Genomic DNA, 23,025 nt, shown 5'->3' on the forward strand with positions numbered 1-23,025 from the left:
AGGATACACGTGATTGCAAGACAGCCTATATGTGTTCTCGATGATGCCCTCCTCGCTGACATCCACAAAGATCCGCTGCCCACACACGGCGCACACACTGTCGGAGAGGTGTTTGGTCGGCATGCCCGACTCGCTGTAGAACTGGAAGAGAAGAACAGGAGCAAAAGACGGGAAAGGCGTGAGAATCAGCCCAAGCAGGACAGAGGCCTTAGGTCTTCTGAAGAGGAGGCAAAGAGGGAGGGGGAGGGCCCACAGCTAGAAAACATCTTTTATATGCCAGATCGACCTCATCTTTGCTGGGTGGATGGCGAGAAAAGGACAGACCAGAGCTGGGCTGGCGAGTCCGATCTAACAGAACCGGAGCGCCGGGCTGGTCAGCATCAGGGACAAGGAGATCGGGAGGCAGAAGGACTCAGGGCTGGTGATCGGGCGCTGCCAGCCTGTGCTTCCATTGGAGATGGACAACATCTCTTCTCTAAGATTCAGAACAGGCCGATATCCGGTGCCATGGGGGTTTGGTGACAAGGGCATTCCCGAACACTCGTGGCAGCAGCAGAAGAGATTCGATCCTTCTGGATCGCATCCGGCACGCCGTCTCAAACTGCCACACCCTCAAACTGGGCATTAATGTCACTCCAAGTAATTAAAGAAGTAAAAATGTCAAAAAAGCTTCATGTATACAGATATTCATTTAAGCATTATTTATACTTAAAGAAGTAAAGAGTTTAGCAATTCCTCAAAAAGTTAAACAGAATTACCATATGACACATCAACTCCATACTTACGTATATACGCACCCCCCCCCCATGAAAGCGAAGACAAAACACGCAAGGAAGCCAATACTCAGGGCGGCGTTATTCACAACATCCAAATGGTGGAAATAACCCAAGTGTCCATCAAAAGATAAGCAGATCAAAAAAAACGTGGTGTATCCACACGATGGAATACTATTCGGTCATAAAAATCATGAGGTTCTGATACATGCTACAATGCATGAACCTTGGAAAGAGTAGGCTAAGTGAAATGCCCAACACCAAAGGACAAATATTATATCCCATTTAATATGATAAAATACCTAGAATAGGCAAATTCATAGAGACAAAAAGTAGGTTAGAGGAGGCCGGGGGCTGAGGGAAGGGAATGGGACTCACTGCTTAGTGGGCACAGAGCTTCTGCTCAGGGTGATGAAAAACTCTGGCAACACTGGTGACAGCTGCACAACATTGTGAATGTAACTAATGCACTGAACTGTACTTTTAAAAATGGCTAAAATGGTGAATTTTAAGGTATATAATAGAAAAACCATAAAATAATACAAACAAGCAAAGAAACGGAAATAACCATGCATGACCCAGAACAGGAGAATGCCCGAATACATCTGGCACACACTCAAGGGACTTAACAGGCAGCGAGGCAACTGAGGCCTGAGATGTAACAGTAAGTGTCCAAGGGCAGGTACAAAACTGGAGGCACAACACGCCTGGTGTCAAATGTAGAGACAAGCCCAAACCTATACAAAGACAAAAAGATCAGAAGGAAATAGACCAGAATGTTCACACCAGGGATGTTTTGGTAGTAGGATCACAGGAGGTGTTTTTCTTTTGCCTACTTTTCTGTACTCAAATTTTCCTTAATGAATATATACTACTTTTAGATTAAAAATTATTTATTACCACAGTTAATTACAACAAATAAGCAATTCCATGCTCCAAAAAGAAATTCCAAGTTTGCATAATTTCCTTGTGGTTTATTGTAACATAACTAAATAGCATTTTCCCCCTATCCCAGGGAGAAAAGAGTTGATATTTATTTGTTGGCATTTTCTAAGCCCTTTTTTTTTCTTTCCTTTGCCTTAAAAACTGGTAAAAAACACATAATATGGAATATGCATCTTAACTACTTCTAAATGTATGGTTCATCAGTGCTCAGTATATTCACACTGTTATGCAACTAATCTCCAGGACTTTTAAACATTCTGCGAGACTTCTAATGGACTGTGAAAAAGCCTTCTGCATCTGCTATTACAATCTCATCGGGACCCATCAGCAAGATTTACTGCACTGAGCCTTTTTGTATTTCCTTAAACTTGAGTTTCCTCTCTTTTTCTTCTGTTTCCAAACACCTGTATTCTGAAAAAGCCAAAGCCCTGAGGCTCGTGAGAGAGGAGAGGGCACCCAGGTGCCGGGACAGGGACTATGAGAGGTGACACCAGGGGCCTGCCAGAACTTCCGCCCAACGTGGAGGCTTCCCTTCCTCCAAGGTGCCCATCTGAGGACTAGCCTCTCCGCCATCAGAACTGCTACCGGATCCCAAGAGTCCTCAAGGGTAGGAGGCCGAGATGCCCCACTGCCCCAGAATCCACGACACAGAGCTTCCTGCCTTCACGTGCACTCTCTGGTAAACCCACCGGAAGCGGCTCAAGGTGAGCTCGAGCGTTACCACAGAACGCCGGGGCAGCCCTAACGCTGGGGAAACCGAAGCCCAGAAGAGGAAAGAGAGAAGAGGGGACCTGAACCCAGACCCTCTGACTCCTACCCGAATTCTATCCAAGGTGTCCCATAACATCTGCTGAATGGTAGCTGTAGAATAATCAGCTACTGAGCTCGCTGAGGCCAGTTACCTGAACGATTCCAATTTGTTTATCAAGGTACAAAAGGCAGTGGAAAAGGATAAGCTAAAGTCAGGGGGCAGGGCCGAACCTGTGGGAGTCCATTAACTGTGCCACTCTCAAAAGCTGGAATCTCAGAATGTCAGTATTGGAGGGGGACCTCTGAGAAACACTTCCCCAGCGCTTGACAGGCATATGGCTCTGAAAGGTGTTCTGGCTAAACGGAGAGACGAGACCAAGAGGTCTGGGTCCAGCTCGGCCCTGGATCCTTGTACAGTCACATAGCACAGATACATGGCCACTCACTCTGGCCCACGGCATTGGCAATACAAGAAACAGGAACATTCTGACTCAGGAGATGTGTTAGAGCTCTGAGGAAGAGCTTAACCTCAAATCACCCCAGAGTTCTGCCCTCAGGACACGGGGGCAAAGGATGCAGGATCAAAGGGAACTTGGATGAGGTGAAGACAGGAGGAGGGATGTCCAGGAAAGTGTCTGTTAGGCTCCTACTTTCTGGAGTTCTCCCCACAACGCTAATGTGGCAACAGGCAGGATCAGATCCCACAGTGTTTCAACAAAGCCATCAGGCAGGCTGTCACACCAAGAAGGGCCGGCACTCCCAGGGCTCACAGAAATCACACAGGAGACCGTATCAGGAGGCACTGAGCCTGAGCTGCGTGAGATACAGGGAGGCAGGCTTCACTTTAAACTCCAGAGCAGGGTCCCTCTGTAGAATAAGCTCACGGGGGACCTACGGTGTATCAGGATTAGACAGACCTAACTCCAGTCTTCTGTCACTTCCTATCTTGAACTTGAGCAAGCCACCCAAACCATTTCTTCCTTCCATCAAAATACACTGGGCACCTACTAGAGTACTAGGCACTGCACTAGGTCCTTGGGATATAATGCTGGAACGGAGACCCGGCTTCTCTCCTCATGGAACCACAACTACGAGAGAATGACATTAAAAAATATAAATACTTATAGAAAGAACTAATTATTAAAAAGGCTAAATAAGAATTATTTCAAAGACAGTAAAGGGCGAAGAAAGGGGTTTCTAACTAAGCCTAGGTCACATGAGGAGGCTTCTTTGAGGGAGTGACAGTTGAGGCTGAGAGGTAAAGGGCAGTGGGAGTTAGCGAGTTAGCGAGAGGAAGAAAGGCAGAAGACAGAAGAGGCCCTGAGGCAGAAAGGAGCCTGGTGTGCTTGAGAAATTGAAAGGAACCTTAGCTAAGGGACAATGACAATTCTTTAAAAGCAAGAGATGCTGGAGACCTGGGCCAGGGTGATGGTCTGGGCCAATTTAATGGCAGTCAAAATCGAGAGAAGTGGACAGACTGGTGATGCTAAATAGAGAGCTGAAAACTAAAGGTCTGGTGCTGAGAAAAGTTCTGGATCAGAGGTCCCAAAAGCCGAAGAAAAGGAAAAGGGAAATGCCGACGTGAAGTACAGATGCCTTAGAGTAACAGTAACGCTGAAGGGGAGGAGGAGTCAGCAGAAGCGACAGAAGGAAAAACAGGACAGGGAAGCATCACAAAAGCCAATGATGACTGCTGAAGTCAGAATTTGTCACACAGAGTCACTAGTGACTTGAGTAAAAGCCATTTCGGAAGGAGGGTCTGAGCCAAGCCAGATTAGAACAGGCTAAGGAGTGTGCAGAAGGTGATCAAAAGGGGACAGGAGCTTTCTCTAAGTTTAGCTGTGAAGGACAGGAAATGGGTCACTTGCTAGAGGAGAAAGTGGGTCAAAGAAAGGATGTTTTGGAAAAAGAATGCTGAAAAGGTTAATGCGAAGAGCCCGACAGAGAGGGAGAGGTTGAAGTCACAGATGAGAAAGGGAATTCCATAGCGTAATGGGTCCCGGAGAAGGAAAGAGGGTATGGGATCCACAGTGCAGGCAGGGCTGGCTTGTGATGGAAGAAAGGACACTGTCTCCACTGTAACAGGAGGAAAGAAGATGGGTACAAATATGTGAGTAGAAAATCCCAGCACAGGAGCCTGCACGAAGCGGGGGCTCAGGAAATAAACAGGAGTTGCATTTCACTCCGCAACACAGAATGCGTGTGCCAGGAAAGCCCTGCGAGCTCCCCCAGTCGGCCCCCCTCTCGCGACTGGTGAGGACACAGGAGGAGGAGGAGAGCCTCGCTGGAAGTCAGAGAGAGCTGGTACCTGGCCAGTTCAAGCAGAGGATTTCAGAAATAACTTGTTGAAAATAGGAATAAAATACCCACTTCTGAGGGTTACAGCAGACAAGATTCCATGTCGCGGAGTGGTCTGAGATGACTTCAGACAGCAGATGGCAGCCACGAGAGAACTGGCATCTGCTTGGGATTTAGGATCTGTCTGTTCTGCGTCTTGCTCTGTGTGCTGGGTATGATGAAGGCACAAAAAAATCCTACAGGCTCTCTGTGCTCCAGGTGATGACAGATATAAAAATACGTAGCTTTCTGGTACAGCAGTACGGTACAGAAGGTACACTTGATAAATGTGAGCTGCCATCGTCCTCCTCCACTAAGTGCCATGGGCCAGGCTACCCTGCAGAGTGCTTTCCCTTATGCGTTCGTTCCTTTCAACACTTTCTGTCTGGTAATATTGTTACAGCTGAGAAAACAAGATCAGAGAGGTAAAGTAAATTGCTCACGAGTACACAGCTAATTAAAAATTGTTAGAATTTGAACAATTCCAGGTCCCTCTGACTCTAATCCCCTAGCTCTTCCCACTGCTTCAGAACAGATGAATCGGCAACTGGTCCTGTCCTGATGTTATCTGGGGCACAGGAACTTCCTTAGAAGAGAGAAAAGTGTGAGGCAGGACACATGGCCCAACAGAGCAGAAACAATGCGCCACTGCCCTGCCTGCCCAACAGCTCTCTCCGAGGAGGCAGCCCCAGAAAACAGGCTTATTTTGCAATCCTCTGTCTTCCACCCCCGCTCCAACATGACTTTTGGCAGTGAATGGAAACTATAATGACTGGCTGTCACAAGCTTATGACCTCACAGTGACCAGCTGGAAGAAAACAAACACCATTCAAGGTTCCCTTGACTCAAGAAGAGTTGCTTTAGTTCATATTACAATTTCTCCCGGTGAGGCAAAACAGCTGTCGCGTAGAATAAACAGTCGTGTCGAACAATGAAAAGGAACTGAGAATGTGTGTTAATTGTAAACCTCATCATTGCATGTTTAGGAACCCTGAAATTAATTAACCACAGATCTTAGTAGGTCAAACCACTCTCGGAAGGGGACGAAGAGATGAATCAGACCTACTTCCCCACCTGGTAGGTGAACAGCTCCAAAATCAACTATAACTCTCTGGGATCGGAGCTATGATCACAGAATGTACAAAAGACTGAAGAACACCTAGGACTAAAAATGTGGCAGATACACACAATGGAATTCTTTTTTCTAAGAGGCTACTCACACACACAGACACACATGCACAAGGAGATTATTTATTTAGCAACACCCCCCCCCTTTTTGAAGTATGTTCCACGCCTGGAGTGGAGCCTAACACGGAGCTTGAACTCATGACCCCGAGATCAAGACCCAAGCAGAGATCAAGAATCAGACACTTAACTGACTGAGCCACCCAGATGCCCCTATTTATAGCCCTTTATAAACTGATCAGCCTGCAAAAAGAAGGAAATTCTGACACCTGCTACAACATGGGTGGACCTTGAGGACATTATGTTGAGTGAAATAAGCCAGTCACATGGGACAAATATTGCATGAGTCTATTTACATGAGGTACCTAGAGTGGTCAAATTTATAGAGGCAGAAAACAGAATGGTTGTTTCCAGGCGCTGTGGGGAAAGGGACTGTGGAGTTATTATTTAAGGGGTACAGAGCTTCAATTTTGCAAAATGAAGAGTTTATGGATGGATGTGGTGATGGCTGCAGAACAATGTAAATGTATTTAATGCCACTGCACTGTAGACTTAAAAACGGTTCAGATGGTGAATTTTATGTGTCGTTTACCACAATTAAAAAAAAAATGACTGGGGCTGCTACTTGGAAGGGAGCAGTGGCGGAGCTAGTAAAGGCCACACTTGGGCATACCTAGCACGCTGTGAGAGGTTGGTAAGCAAGTGTTGCTTGAATAAATGAAAGAATGAGCTGGCTAACGAACACGTGGAAGGAAGGCTGGAGTGTCTTGGCTTCCTCACACTACCGTCCCCAAGCCTGGCTTCACGTTCTGGCTTCAAGGCCAGGGATGTTCTTGAAATTCAGGTTGCCGTGGCTCAGGGACCCAGGTGTTCCTAAGCAGACCACAGACCACTTGACCAAAGACTGGGGCAGAAACAGGAGAGTCCTGGAATTCTCAGGTTTGAAAGAACTGTAAAGGTAGTGCAGCCTATCCCTTTATCCCAAGTTGGAGTTGGGAGTCCCTTCCTCCACATTCCTGCCTAGTCCAATCTGGGGATATCCTGAGCCCTCCCAGAAAAGCTGCCACTAAATCTCTGCAACATTGCTATGGGAAGAATGAATGAATGAACTCCTGGTGACTCACCCAGTACTGTCACAAGCCACCCTAATGTTCCTATGACCCACTCCCAGGGATGAGGGCCTGCGGAAACAGCAAACTGTGAGAACTGGGGTCAGCAAGGTCACACTCTGTTGGACAGGAGCTGGAGAGCAGCTCCTATGAAAGAGAGAAGTATTCTCAACGTCCACTACCTAAGGAAGGGGTGCATCCTTGTAGAGACTCCAGGATTCAGAAGGCTGGCCTGACGTACAGGCGTATTTTTATCAGAACACAGGCTCTAGGTCTAGACATGTGGAGGACAGTAATTGTCTAGATGTGGATTCCAGGTGGTGCATGCTAAGACGGCACCTGCTACACAGAGGGAGGCTGAGAGCTGGATGGGGTAGGGTCTGAAAGCCCAGGAAAGCAGGTCACTTGCTATGTCAGATTAACCTCATTCAAGCACTCATGTCTACTTTCCTTTAATAAAGTTCAATGTGATTGTTTGATCCTTGTGTTCTTGTGCTACTAAGAGGTACAGGGAGGTCAGACTATTACAGAATGAGCATCAGGTGTTGGAGGTAACTACTGAGAACTCACAGAAGGAAGAAGAATATGAGGGGTCAAGAGCTGATGCTTGAGGCACTCTTGACTCTAATGAGAAATTCTCCCACCAGCTCTCTTGGTGATACTGAAATTTATCATTATTAGGGAATTATAATAATAATGATTATCATTTGTAATCAATGGAACACCCAATAATCCTTCCCAAGAGCATGGAGAGAAGTCCAGCTCAAATCCCATTTTTGGGAAGCCAATGTAATGATTCCACCTCCTACAGAAGAAGCTAACCAGTGGATCGATTTGGACCAGTGCCATTTGGACTGAAGAGCGTTCTGCACATTGGTTATTAGTGACCCACCTGAGGGAATTAAGGCTACACTTAAATTGGCAGCTGATAATAACCTTGAGATAAAATTGGCAAGGGCCTGGGAAAATCAGGGAATTGGCCCCTTAAAAACAGAATGAAAAGAAAAAAAAATCATAAGAGGGTAAAGGACAGGATACTGGCAAGAGTCACTTTGAAAAGCTGAACGTGGCAAAGCAGCAGACTTCAAGAAAAGTTGCTGTTGAAAGTGAAGATAATAATTAGACAATTGAATATTTGGAAATCTCTTCTGGGCACTGAAGTGGTTAAAGGAAGAGCTGAAGTCTATACCAATAGATAAGAGACCGTGAAATGTGGCTAAAACACAAGACAGTTGTTCAAACAAGAATCTGATGGGCTGTCCATAAAGTGACCCAATACACTTTGTTTTCCTTTTAATCCATTACAGAAGAAATAAAAATAGTCCCATGATACTGGGAAACAAAGTCCTAGATCTAAAACTGTACTTGATGAAAGTTACCAAACGCGATGGCTGAGGATTCTGCTTAGGCTGAATTGCCCAAAGCTTACCAACAAGGTGACAGGTGTTCCCAAGGGACCTCATACAGACTCAACGCCAATCCTTCCCTGTGATTGTCAGTTGGTCTCCACTGGTATCTGCTGCCTGGAAGCCAGGACCGGTATATCTGGCTGCCCCAAAAGAACCTACTTCCCCGACATTCTCCTAAGGTTTCTCTCCAAACTGCCAAGCCTCCTTTTGCAAGAACTTCTGAAGGCCTCTCAGACCTCTTGCATCAGACAGAGCGACACACATTTCAACACAGAACTGGAGAAACGTCCGTTAAACTTGGAAATATTCCTTCTTGGGGTGGGGTCTTCTAATCAGCTGACACTGAGATGAGGAGTACTTCTGTGTTGTTCACATAATTACAAAGAGCATGTGTTAGTTTTATAAGCAGCAAAACAGCAAAGACACGTTTCCATTTTGAAAAAAAGGAACAGAAATATTGACTTAGGTTTCTTAAGACTGGCTGTTACTTAACCCACATTTTGAGCTTGAAGAATCTCTCCCTGGTCTCCACCTTACAGTATTTCCTATCTCAGTGAAAGTGTACCAGCCAAGGAGTTACACATGTCAGCTTTGATACATAATTTCCTGCAAATTCTTTCCCTCAATCTTCAGAACTCATCTATAATCAAGTCCTAGCAAATGTACCTCCAAAATACTTCTCAAATACCTTGCCCCTCTCCCTTAGCACCATCTCTCCCCTCACCCAAGCTACCTTCATCTTGCCCAGACTACTCCAATTATCTCTTAGTCTTCAGGGGTCCACTCTTAAGCTGCGGACCCCTTTCCAGTCTGTTCTCGACCCAGCAGCCAGGATGATCTTTTAAAGCGCACATCTGAAGATGTCATTTTCTATCTCAGCCTCCCAGGGCTTTTAGCATACAAACCACAATCTTTCATTTGGCTTTCAAGGTTTTTTTCTAGTCTAGCCTCTATTTCTCCAGACACTTCCAGTACATTCTCAGCCCTACAACCACACTAGGCATAGTTCCTTAAAATGACCACCCTTTCTCTCACTACAGGACTCTTATTTACGCATCCTGTTTGCTCTGCTGCCCACATCACTTCCCACTTCAACTAGTTAGCTCCTACGCCTCAGCTCAACAGTCACATCTTCAGGGAAGCCAGCTCCGGGCCCCCAGACTAGGTCAAATGGCATCACTGCGCTTGTTAACAGCACTGTGAACCTTTCCTTCATAGTATGTGTAAAAGTTATAATTTTACATGTATTTGTGTGTTTATTACTTTAACACCCATCTCTGTCACTAGGGCGTAAACTCCATCTGGGCAAGGACCATGTACACCTTTGTAATTCCAGCATAAGCCCAGTGCCCAGGCACGTAAGAGGCATTAAATAAATATATACTGAATGAATGTAACTTCCTGAATGATAAAGTGGTTCTTTCCTACAATGGCCCTAAAGTTAAAAATTCCAGGGTACATCTGAGATCTGGTTTTCCAAATTTTAAGGATGAAATCTCCATAAATACTACTGATATCTTGAAGGATTTTTTTATGGCTTATCTCTTCCATCAAACCAGTGATGCTATACTGACCTCTCTGGAGGTGGCAGGAGGCAGTATTAAAAGCCCAGGTGAACTTACCCCTATGGTAGACGCCATGTAGTCTGCACACATTTCTGCAAAGTCTCGCTCAAGAACTCCATAGTAGAGGCCATAGAAGAGGAGAGAGATGCCAAAGTCCATGGCGTCTTCTGGTTTGATCCTGTAAGGAAAGCAGGCTGGCTTGTAAGGCCTGCCCTAAGACGCAACTGCTTTGGATTACTACTCTGGGACACATAAGGAGGCCCCTAAAGTTGGAAGCCTTAACGGCTAAAGCAAGTGTTGGCAAAATAAGACTAAATCTTATGCCTGCTTTTTAAATGGCCTGTTGGCACCGTCTGAACAGGCCAGCACTGTGAGCTACAAAGACCAAGCCAGGTATTGCCTACTGCCCCTCTTCCCCACTCTGTCCCCAGTGCCTGCCTCCTCCAACTGGCAACCATGCCTTGCAGCTGTCTAGGGCCCACTCTGGTTGGCCCCTACGTGTTGGAGACTCCACTGTTGGCAACCACTGGACACCAACCAGTGGAATTTCAGTCTGGAAGTTGGCAACTCACCAAGTTGCCTCACCTCCAGCCAGCTGCCCAAGTTGAAACTGGGCAAGGGCACACCAAGATCTGGGTTGGCACTGGAACAGAAAGTAAAAATGATCCCAGTGGTCACACACCCCCTCGTCAGACCCCTCCTTCTGAGAATGTCTCATCTGATGGCAAGTGGGCACAAAGTATGCCTCCCACCTGAGACGGCCCATCCATCAAACAAGGTGGGGCAAGGGAAGAGTTTCCCCTCTTGTTATACTATATATTATCCTAGACTTTGCCTTTTGTCCACAAAGCCTAAGATATTATTTGGCCCTTTACAGAAAACGTTTGCCGGCCACAGCTTTAGAAATAAAAGATCAGTTAGCAAATATATATATATATATATATATATATATATATATATATACAGCAGTTACCATAAAATCTTAAGCTATATCTATACATATTCTGTATCATGTTTCGGTCCAGGGGCACCTGGGTGGCTCAGTCGGTTAAGCAGCCAGCTCTTGATTTCGGCTCTGGTCATGAGATTGAGCCCTGCACTGGGCTCCGTGCTCAGCGGGGAGCCCGCTTAATGATTCTTCCTCTCTCTCCCTCTGCCCCTACCCTCAACCCCCCAGCTCATGCTCTCTCTCAAATAAATAGATTTTAAAAAATTGGGAGCGACTGGGTGGCTCAGTTGGTTAAGCGTCTGGCTTTGGCTCAGGTCATCATCTCACAGTCCTGGGATCGAGCCCCACGTTGGGCTCCCTGCTCAGTGGGGAGTCTGCTTCTCCCTCCCCCCCCCAACTCATGCCCACTCTCTCTCAAATAAATAGAATTTAAAAAAAAAAATTGGGGGTCCAAGTCTACTTACTAAGAAGGACAAAGATCTTGCCTGTACATTAGGAGGCTTGTTTTAATAATTCCAAGGACCAATACTTTGCAACCTTCAGTCTTTGAATGTTTATTATAGAAAACAACCTTTGTCAAAAATCTGTACCAGGAACTGTACGTGTTTAAAGTTGTAAATTATATTTATCTTAAAAAGTTGAGTGTATTCATCAATCTTGTAATATTTAACCCACTGGACATCATGATCTTATACCAATTAACCTGATTAGTAGCATAGAAATGGTCAAGATTCTCAATTCTGCTTTCCTCCTTGTATAGTTTATGCAAGTAAAAACAAACTGTAATTACAAGAATAACCATCTTTAACACAATGCAGAATCTTTTTCTTTTCCTTTTTCTTTTTTAAAAACAGGCTTCATGCCCAGCATGGAGCCCAATGTGGGGCTTGAACTCACAACTCTGAGATCAAGACCTGAGCTGAGATCAAGAGTTGGACGCTTAACCAGACTGAGCCACTCAGGCACCCTACAATACAGAATCTTGATTTTTATTTTTTTAACTACACAGATTAGGAAGCTATCTGGAAATATATTGGCTTTCTTTGATAGGACTTGTCACACTCTACACTGAGGAATTCCTATAAATCTTTGGGTAGCCTGTTTATGCTTTCAGCCTGTACTACTCCTGGAAGAAAGAATTCCATGGGTACCCTCTCACTGTATAAAGTAAGGACTTACTCCTTCCAGTTTCAAAGAGACTCCTGCCTCCAGTGTACGAGGTTTGGGAAAGAGACCAGTGGTCCTGACTTTAAATCTGAACCCTAAATCTCTATCTTCAAGTGCCTGGCCCTAGGCTTAGGATCCCCATGATCCACAGCCCACAATCCTCATCACCTCAGCCAGGAGACCACATTTCCATTCTCTTCTGTCCTGCTGACTCACTATACCCTACAGTCTCAGAGTCTAGGATTTCTCGGCTTTCTTGGCTGCCACAACTGGGAGCAGGGGAACCTGTACGCTGATATGAATCTTTTTGAAATCTTTTGACAACACGAAGCAATAGCCAGAATCCAACTCCTGGTAATGTATCCTTAGAAGCAACAAAGCTAATATTATCTGTGATAGCACAATATTGAAAAACACCCTACATGCCCAACAATGGAGCAGGAGTTAAATGTTCACAGGTTAACTTTCTAAAAAACGGTTTCCTTAGAAATCTGATAAAAGTGGAATGTCAGCTATGTTACAAAGCAACAATGTGTTAAACATGACGCATGACTAGTACACTGCCTCTGAACGGGGAGATTCTTAAAACTGGATGTGTTCCCGGGAGTGGGAAAGCTTCTGGGCCACCCATCTGCGTGGTCTCACTCCCTCACATCTCAGCCCTGGAGCTGCTGTGAGGGCTCCTACAGACACCACTCTGCTGTTCCCTGCCCTGTACACTCCTAGGTGAACCTGTTGCCAGGTGTGACCAACTGTGTCACATGAGTTCGACTGTCTAGTCCAGGGGTTGACAAACTTTTTGTGGAAAGAGCCAGATAGTAAGTATTTTGAGTTTTGTGGCCCAAAGAGTCTCTGCCACAAATATTCAACTCTGCTATTGTTACACTGCAAAAACAGCCATAAATAATGCATAAACAAATAAATGAGTGTGACGGTGTTCTAGTAAAAACTTTTTTTATTTTATAAAAACAGGAGGTAGGCCAATATGGTCCACAGGACAGTTTGCCTACCCCTAGTCTCCCTAAACATAAGACCACTCAGGTAGAGTGAACATTGCAATAAAGAGTGAACGCATGGACAGGGAAAATGACTCTGTTAGGGTGATGGCGTTATGGGTAACTGGCCATAATCATCATTACGCTTACTTTTGTGATACTTTTCCATTAAAATATAGGTTCTTGGAAAACATACATAACCAATGATTTGGGACTCTATATACCCAGATATTCCTTTCTCTGTTATCAGCACAAATCATGGAGGGCCCACCTTCCCATTCCCCAAAGCCCAAGTCTCCTATCCTGGGTGCCATGGCCCCCTTGTTAATATTCAGGACTTGGCTCCCCAGGAAGAAAGGTACATCTTACCAGCCCCTCCTCCCCAAACACAAACAAAAACAAAAGCAAAGAGTACTTACTTGAATAATAAATTGAGACCAAAGAGGGTAAACATGACAGCCATGTAGCCAACAATGCCAGTGGCATAGCTGATTTTATAGATCAACAGGAACCACTTATAAACCAACCTGGAGAAAGGAGAGAAAATTAGCACAGCTGACATGCAAACTTGCCTAGGGGCCTCTAGATTACCAGAATCTCTTATTCTTACATCAATGCGGACATTAGGCTATTTGCCTAGGACTTAAGGAAGCAACTTCAGTTACTGTTACAGACCTGGTCACTCCCTTAATTGCAGAAATACCCCTGCATACCACGGAGCTAGTGCTTTCTATTTTCCTGGTCCCCAACCAAGGGAAGAAAAGAGAGCCTTAAAAGGTTTCAGCTGCAAACAAACAAAAAGCATAGATGACAACAGGCAGCTATGCCCTCTCAAATTCAGATTAGCAGGATAAGGAAGTGAAAACTAGTAACTACAGCTATGTTCAGATGGGAACAGGTGGGGAAGGCCAAGTTATTTTTGTCAGGAAAGAGAATTCAAGGGAAGATGAAAAAGAGAAGCAGCTATGGGCTTCCCCTCCCTTTAAAAAAATCTTTTAAAAATTTAAGTAATCTCTGTACCCAACGTGGTGCTGGAACTCACGACCCTGAGATCAAGATTTGCATGCTCTTCTGACTGAGCCATCCAGGCTGCCCAGGCTTTTCCTACTGGGAATGGTTAACCTCAATACTGCTTTGCTCCTCTCTACAGGCCAATAATGAAATGGTGTCTAATGAATTTGCTTCTGAAATGATTTTCTTTCTGGAGAAGAAGGGATAAGAAAGGAGGCACTCAAAGAATACCTTTGAATGGATGTATGTGTGTGATGGGGGTGGGGGGGGGGCTGTACAATGCTCTTGGAGGAGCAAAGCTCTCTAGAATCCAGTGAAAAAGGAGTGTGAAATCAGGAACCACTACTCTATCTGTGCTGAGAGCAAATGAGGAATTCACTTGAATAAACAGCCAAGCCCACCTGGTTCCTAAGACCAAGTTACCACCAACCTTGATGGGCCTCAAGGGAAGAAAGCTCAACGTCCCTACCTGTACCTCCCTACTGCGGCTAAGTAAGTGGTGATGGGTTCCCAGGCAAGGGAAAGGCCCCAAACATTTTGCAGTGCCTGCTCTCAGAAACCACACAAAGCTCCATTATCCAGGGTTTGCACTCATCAGATAGCAGTGAGACCATGGAAAGGATGTGGAATTTTAGGCAGAATCTGGATTAAGTGAGTTTTATTAGCTGGGTAATCCCAGGTAAATCAAATCCCCACTCTAAGATAAGTTTACTTATTTGTAAAATGGGGAAACCATGATACCTTCCTCAATGGGTTGTACAGAGCCCATTTCCTGATGTATATAATACATGCTCAATAAATGCAACTTGAATGAGCATGGATGTCTATGAAAGTGCTTTGAAATTATAAAGTACTATCAAATGTTAGTTATTATCATCAAAAACCTCCCATGTCATAGACACATTTTCAGTCATTTTACCTACAAGTTGATACTGGTTGTTACTTGCTGACTCTTAAAGTATATTTTTACACTTTTTTCTTCACAGCACCCTTTATGATGGAGCAATTATTGTCACATTTCTAGGGATAAAAAATTCAAGCCTCAGAAAGGTGAAGCTGTACAGGTCATGTAATTAACTGGCAGTTACCAATCCACAGCCATCTGGCTCCAGAGTCTCTATCTTCTATCACGGCCCTTAATGTAAACTACCACAGCCAGGGAGGAACTTCCAAATCACTAACTTCACCTTGAAGATAAATTTTACCATGTACAAGGAAACTCAGAAGGCCAAAGTAAAATCTTACAGTGAAGCGGGACATAAAATGCATGGGAAAAAGAGCAACTTGTAACTTGGAAGCCTCTGGTTCTGGTAGTTACAACTTCGAGGCCAGCTAGCTCCTCTGCTAGGCTCTCCTGGACCTGCACACACGTCTCTCACAGCACTTACCAACTGCACTGAAAACAGCTGCTTTCTTGTCCATCTCCTCCATTAAACCGAGCATTCCTTGAGGGCAGGGACCATTGTCTTATCCAGCTCTGTATCCCCAGCGCTCAGCACAGGGCCTGACACATAGCAGGTGCTTGTTGAATGAATGAGTGAGAAAATCTCTTTCTTTCTGTCAAGTACAGATATTAAATGACCTCACAAGCTGGTTGGGAGGATCAAACTAGAAATGCATTTGGATAAAATACGAAGAATAATACAGGCAGGGGCTGTTTGGTGACCAAAGAAGTACTGTTTGTTGAAAAATCGCAAATTTGCTGAGATTCATTCATTCAACAAAAATTCACAGAGTAGGCTACTATGTGCCAGGCCCTGTGGTAGGGCCTAGATATACAGGGACAAACAGAATACATGTGGCTCCTGATCCCGCAGGTACAGTTTAGTGGGGGAGACAGACACTCAAGATTTTGTGTTATGTTCTATGACGGAAAACTATAGGGCGTATGAAAGAATATAAAAGAAAATCTGGGGCGCCTGGGTGGCGCAGTCGTTAAGCGTCTGCCTTCGGCTCAGGGCGTGATCCCGGCGTTCCGGGATCGAGCCCCACATCAGGCTCCTCTGCTATGAGCCTGCTTCTTCCTCTCCCACTCCCCCCACTTGTGTTCCCTCTCTCGCTGGCTGTCTCTATCTCTGTCGAATAAATAAATAAAATCCTTAAAAAAAAAAAAAAAGAAAATCTAATTTAGAGATCAAAGAAGGGTTCACAAAAGAAAATGACATTTAAAATGAGACCACAATGATCCCCAGAATTTGCTTACTTATTTTGGTTGCTTTTAATATAAACAGACCTTGATATAAACTCTAAGGTAAAGCCATAGGGAAATATTTTGGGGTTTTTAATCAGTGAATGGGGGGGTAGCTCTCCCAATCAGCTTGTTTTGGTGGGGGCCCATGCCAAATAATCCTGGCAAACAAAAATTACAACTTTTTCAGCCTAAACCCACCCCAATCCCATGCATTCCAACCCGTTCGCTTCAGGAGACCTAGCTCTTCCCCACTACCTAAACTCTCACCTTGGGGTTGTCTGTACCAGTGGTTTTCGGGTGGCTCGGAAGGTGACAAAAGCTGTGACAGCAGAGAACAAGATCCAGATCACTAGGAACCTCCACCAGTGCAGCTTCACTGTGAAATAGAGGGGAACAACCCACATCTGAAAGAGGGTCACCATCTGAAACACAAACACAAGCACTTCAGCTCTAGCCAGCTCCCTCTGTGCTCTATCCGCAAGTCCAGAGTGTATGTTGTATGTTCCATTTTAGCCTGATCCTCTCCTGCATTTCCAACGTTGGGTAGAGGCGCCTCCTACTGATCTTAGAAACCCAGGACCATGCCTGACACCTCTTTTTCATCCCTCACCTACCTGTTGTATATATTCTTTCCTTTCCACGTGAGCCCTTGCTATCCCTTGCCTGGCTCCCATTGTACAACGGCCTCTGTTAAATCTCCCTGCATTCGGCGTCCCCCTCTCCAATCTATCCTTCTCAGTAACGCTGGAATGGTAGCTCTAACATACGGTCTTGAACATGTCATTCCCCTGCTTACAACCTTCTAATGGTCCCCTGCATACAGGATAACACCCAACATCCTCAGGCAGGCAGTCAAATCCCCCATGATGTGGCCCCAAACTACTATTTCAAGGGTGACCCTCTACTACTCCCCATGCCATCAGTCAGGTTGTCCCCCTCAGGCTAAAACATCCTTTCCGCCTGCCTTTCTGCCTAATAATATCACATCCAAGACACATGAAGCCTTCGATCTCCTTTCCAGGCAGAATGAGTCACAACTTTCTAGCGCTCCAAAAGCACTTTCTTTTCTACCATCATTACAGTGCTTATCTAGAGCATGATTCAAATTCATTCTCTATCTGAACGTAAGCTCCTTGAGAGCAGTGACTAGGCCATATTCATCTGTTTCCTACGTGCTAGGAAACGGTCTGGCACACAACAGATCCTCAATAAACTTAGATACATGAGAAGAAAGGCAAAACTAGAACCCGAAAGGGAGGTATATTTCTGCTGTAAAGAGTGTCTCAGAACTTGGACTTGTCAGCTGAAGAGTCCCAAATGTAGAAAATGATTCTAAGTCAGAAGCTTAGAGGATCACCAATCCTCTATTCCCTGGTGCGTCCTGACTGTCTCCAGCAACCACCGTGCTTTCACTTGATGTCACTCTGCTCAGGTGAGTAGCAGGTGTAAAAAACAAACAAACAACAGTAGTTAGTACTTAATGGAGGCTTTCTTCCTCATGTCATCAAATGAAATGAAAGAATATTTAAAAAGGGCTGGGCGTGGGGACAAGTTACAGAGAAGAAAATGGTAGCTAGTTTCTTAAAGTTCCCTAGTGGAGAAAACTTTCGAGGAAGTATTCCCTTGGGGATTTCCAGACCAGTGCTACCTAATCAAAATATAATGGGAATCATGTATGTAATTTTAAGTTTTCTAGTAGTGACATTTTTAAAAAAGTAAAAAGAAACACTGGTATTATTTTAAAAGATTTTATTTATTTATTTATTTAATTTGAGAGAGAGCAAGTGAGCAAGTAGGAGGAAGAGCAGAGGGAGAGGGAGAAGCAGTGCTCAGCCCGATGTGGGTCTCGAGCTCACGACCCCAACATCGTGACCTGAGCCAAAATCAAGAGTCAGATGCTCAATCAACTGAGCCACCCAGGTGCCCCTAGACGATATTAATTTAAATAATATATTTTATTTTATCCACTATATCCAAAATATTGTCATTCCAACATTTACTTAATATTTATGAAATATTTTATTTTTTTGTACTGAGGCTTTGAAATCTAATGTGTACCCTTATATTTATGGCACACCTCGAGAGAGACAAGACATTTCAAGTGCTCAATAGCCATATGGTGATGCTGGCTCCCACACTGGAGAGTGTAGCTGAGAGCATCTTTTTAGAATTTAGTTGTTTAGCTTCTAATAGACTGCTCTGTGGCAAGAAAAAGCCTTCGTGTTCTAGTGTTGTTTTATATAGGAGGAAAAAAAAGAGAAAGAGACACTGAGAGGAGAATGGTGAGCAGATCCCACCTTGCTTTAGACCCTACAGTTCAGTGTGCTCACTGGTGCTGGCTAATAGTCAGTGAACAATGTAGTCTCAGTACCCATTCTACTGTACAGGAACCCCAACTGACTCTCCAAATGAAATATCCTAAAATATTCTGGCCGTATACGGAAAGTGTGGGAGCACTGGGATGTACTAACAAATGGATACCCAAATAACACTCCAGGTAACATTCTACGAGATAATGGGAGGAAACCAGGAAAGGACATCATAACAAACCACACATTATCTAAGCTAGGGGATAAGAGGGGCACCTGGGTGGCTCAGTTGGTTAAGTGTCCAACTTTTGATTTTGGCTCAGGTCATCATCTCGGGGTTGTGAGATCAAGGCCCATGTTGGGCTCCATGCTCAATGGGGGAGTCTGCTTGGGATTCTCTCTCTCCCTCCCTCTACCCCTCCCTGCTGTGTGCTCGTGCGCGTGCGCACGCTCTCTCTGTAAATAAATTTTTTTTTAATCTTAAAAAAAAAAAAAAAAAACTTTAAACTAGGGAATAAGACAACCAGAATCATGGGGCGCCTGGGTGGCTCAGTCGTTAAGTGTCTGCCTTCGGCTCCGGGCATGATCCTAGGGTCCTGGGATCGAGCCCCACATCAGGCTCCCTGCTCCGCTGGGAGCCTGCTTTTTCCTCTCCCACTCCCCCCTGCCTGTGTTCCCTCTCTCGCTGGCTGTCTCTCTCTGTCAAATCAATCAATCAATCAATCAATCAATCTTGGAAAAAAAAAAAAAAAGACAACCAGAATCATGACATTCAAAGGGACTAATAAATGGTGGTGGGATGTGGAAAGAAGAGCTGCAGGGTCGTTAGCCCTCACATTGTTGGCTTACAAAACAGCAGGCCCAGAGACTACAGAAGAATTAAATTATAGAGTCTGGTTACATTTGCCTTTTCTGAGGGGGGGGGGGAGGAATTCCTGGTCTCCTTCCAGCTTTTCCAAAAACTTGGCTGTTGCAAAAAAAAACAAAAACCAAACCAAACAAAAAAACCCCAGCCTGTCCCCTACCAGCCTTTTTCCCACTCCTCACCAATCATCAATAGCACGTTCAAAGAAGGAATCTAGTAAAGATGATTATCTCTACATGAGCTGTAGCTCTGTATACTTTGGGTGCAGAGAGAGGCAAAGGACCTGGATTCTATTCTGGGTTGAATAAAGGCATAATCAGGAGTAGGCATCAGTGTAAAAGGAATGAGAAAATCTTGCCTTGCTTTGTAACTCTGAGGCTTAAAACTTTAAGGGTATAAAGCTACTCAACTCACATCATGAAAGAAAAAGGGAGAAAAGGAAGGAAGGGAAAGAGGGAGCAATTTAGGGACAGGGTTAGGTTCTTTCAAACCAGATGGCCAAGTAGAAGCCCAAAAGACCTAGATTCTAGTTCTGTGTGCTTCCAACTCACTGCGTTACCCTAAGGAGGTCCTTCCTCCTTGAGGGAAAGGTTTGACTTGATTTTTCAAGCCCCTTTAAGTTCTAACATGCTAAGGTTGTATTAAGCAGCCTTGTATCTCAGATTTCCTGGGAGAGCGAAGGCAGTGTTCATTCACTCATACATCGAGTATTTATTTTGCATTTAATGGAAAGAAGAATGCAGAAATAAACATGACCCCCTAGTCTCTGTCCTCAAAGAGCTAACAGTCCAGCAGCAGGAGAAAAATAGAAATCAAAACCAAACCTTTAATTTAATGATTCTATTAATCTTTAGATGCTTTTTTAAAAAATTTTTTTTGTTTTAAAGATTTTTTTTTAAGGTAGGTTCCACGGCCAGCTTGGAGCTCAGTATGGGGGCTTGACCTCACGATGTTGGGATCAAGACCTGAGCTGAGATCAAGAGTTGGACTCTTAACCAACTGAGCCACCCAGGCGACCCTAGAGATTTTATTATTATTTTTTAAATTTTATTTATTTATTTGACAGAGCGAGACAGCGAAAGAGGGAACACAAGCAGGGGGAGTGGAAGAGGGAGAAGCAGGCTTCCTGCTGAGCAGGGAGCCCGACGAGGGGCTCGATCCCAGCACCCTGGGATCATGACCTGAGCCGAAGGCACATGCTTAACGACTGAGACACCTAGGCGCCCCTAGAGATTTTATTTTTAAGTAATTTCTACACCCAATGTGGGGCTCAAGCCCATAAACCAACTGAGCCAGCCAGGCGCCCCTCTTTAGATGCTTTTCAGAAGTTCAAATAGAAATCATTAAAGAATGAATAAACAAAGTAGAATGATATAGTGAAATGATTGGAGATTTTGGAATTAAAGAGATCTAGATATGAATCCCAATATAGCTATTTACTATATTATCTTAGGTAAGACATTTAACCCTGATAAGCCTAAGTTTTCTGAACTGTAAAATGGGATTAACAATATCTACTCTCAAAAGATTGTATAGATTAAGTAAATTAATGCATGGAAAGCTCTTGAAACAATGCCTAACAACGTAAGCATCTAATATAAGTAATGTAAAAAATATAATGTGAATATTCAATATAATAGCTCTTTTATATTAAAAAAACAAGCAAAACACATAAGTCATAGTAAGCATTCAGTAAATGAGAGCTCTTAGGTCTTCACGTGATCAAAATTGCATAAAGTCAAATGTAATAAGGGAGCAAAGCCTGCAATGAGGCAACCAAAATAATCAACATATTTAAAGTGGTGGGGTTATAATGAAACAGAGACCAAAAAACAAAACAAAACAAACAAACCAAAAACAAAAAAACAATACAAAAGATCAGTGGAACCAAGAGCTGGTTGTTTGAAAACATAAAGAAAACTGATAAACCTTTAGCCAGACACAACAAGAGAAAAAGAGGACCCAAATAAAATAAGAAACAAAAAAAGAAGTAACAACCAACACCACAGAAATACAAAGAACTGTAAGAGGCCACTACAAAAAATTATATACCAAAAAATTGGACAACCTAGAAGAATTAAATTCCTAGAAACATACAATCTTTCGAAACTGAATCTGGCAGAAACAAAAAATCTGAGATTACCAGTAATGAAATGGAATCAGTAATCAAAAACCTCCCAACAAACAAAAGTCCAACGAGATAGCTTCACAGGTGAGTCCTAACCATTTAAAAAGTTAATACTTATTCTCCTCAAACTATTTGAAAAAGAAGAAAAGAAAGGAAAGCTTCCAAATACATTCTATGAGGCCAGCATTACCCTGATACAAAACCACACAAAGACACTACAAAAAACAAAACAAACAAAACACCTACGGCCAATATTTGGCATATGCACAGATGCAAAAACCTTCAACAAAATATTAGCAAACCACATTCAACAAACATTAAAAGGACAGTGCATCATGAGCTGGTGGGACTTATTCCGGGGTTGCAAGGATGATTCAATATTCACAAATCATACTCCACATTAACAAAATGAAGGATAAAAATCATACGATCATCTCAATAGATGCTGAAAAAGCATCTGACAAAAAATGTCCATTCATGGGGGGTAGAGAAAATATACCTCAACATAATAAAGACCATATGAAAAACCCACAGCCAGCATCATACTCAATGGAGAAAAACCAAAAGCTTTTCCTCCATGATCAGGAACAAGACAAGAATGTCCACTCTTGCCACTTTTATTCAACACAGTATTGGAAGCCCTAGCCACAGCCATCAGGCAAGAAAAAAAAAAACAGAAGGCATCGAAATTGGTAAGGAAGAAGTTAAACTATTACTATTTGCAGATGACATGCCAGTATACATAGAAAACCCTAAAGATGTTACCGAAAACCTATCAGAAATAATATATGCAATTCAGTAAAGTTTCAAGATACAATATTAATGTATAGAAATCTGTTGCATTTCTGTACACTAATAATGAAGTAGGAAAAAGAGAAAATAAGAAAAAATTCCACTTGCAATTGTACCAAAAAGCATAAAATACCTAGGAATAAACCTAACTGAGGAGGTGAAAGACCCATACTTTGAAAACTGTAAGACACTGATGAAAGAAACTGCAGACGACACAAATGGAAAGATATTCCATCCTCATGGATTGGGAGAATTAATATTATTAAAATGTCCATACCACCCAAAGCAATCTATAGAATCAATGTAATCCCTACCAAAACACCAACAGCATTTCTCACAAAACTATCAAAATTTGTATGGAACTGCCAAGACCCCAAAGAGCCAAAGCAATCTTGAAAAAGAAAAGCAAAACTAGAGGCTTCATAATGCCAGGTTTCAAGATATACTACAAAGCTATAATAATCAAAACAGTATGGTACTGGCATAAAAACAGACACCTAAATTATTCCAATTTTAGTATATGTGCTGCCAAAGTAAGCACAGTA

The 23,025-nt window shown here is 43.6% G+C and overlaps 1 protein-coding gene across 3 annotated transcripts in view; it reads right to left on the bottom strand.

Annotated features, from left to right (window-relative positions):
• RNF121 (ring finger protein 121) overlaps positions 1–23,025 on the bottom strand; it is a 77,789-nt gene that overhangs the window by 3,689 nt on the left and 51,075 nt on the right. For all 3 annotated transcript variants that reach the window (XM_026517992.4, XM_044390910.3, XM_057317045.1), the window contains exons 4-7: positions 16,654–16,808; positions 13,604–13,711; positions 10,131–10,251; positions 8–141 (exon numbers count right to left, since the gene is read on the bottom strand). In XM_026517992.4, coding sequence (XP_026373777.1) covers positions 8–141; positions 10,131–10,251; positions 13,604–13,711; positions 16,654–16,808 — 518 coding nt within the window. The remainder of the gene's footprint in view (positions 1–7; positions 142–10,130; positions 10,252–13,603; positions 13,712–16,653; positions 16,809–23,025) is intronic.

The sequence above is a fragment of the Ursus arctos genome, unplaced genomic scaffold (assembly GCF_023065955.2).
Source record: "Ursus arctos isolate Adak ecotype North America unplaced genomic scaffold, UrsArc2.0 scaffold_22, whole genome shotgun sequence".
NCBI classification, from domain to species: domain Eukaryota; kingdom Metazoa; phylum Chordata; class Mammalia; order Carnivora; family Ursidae; genus Ursus; species Ursus arctos.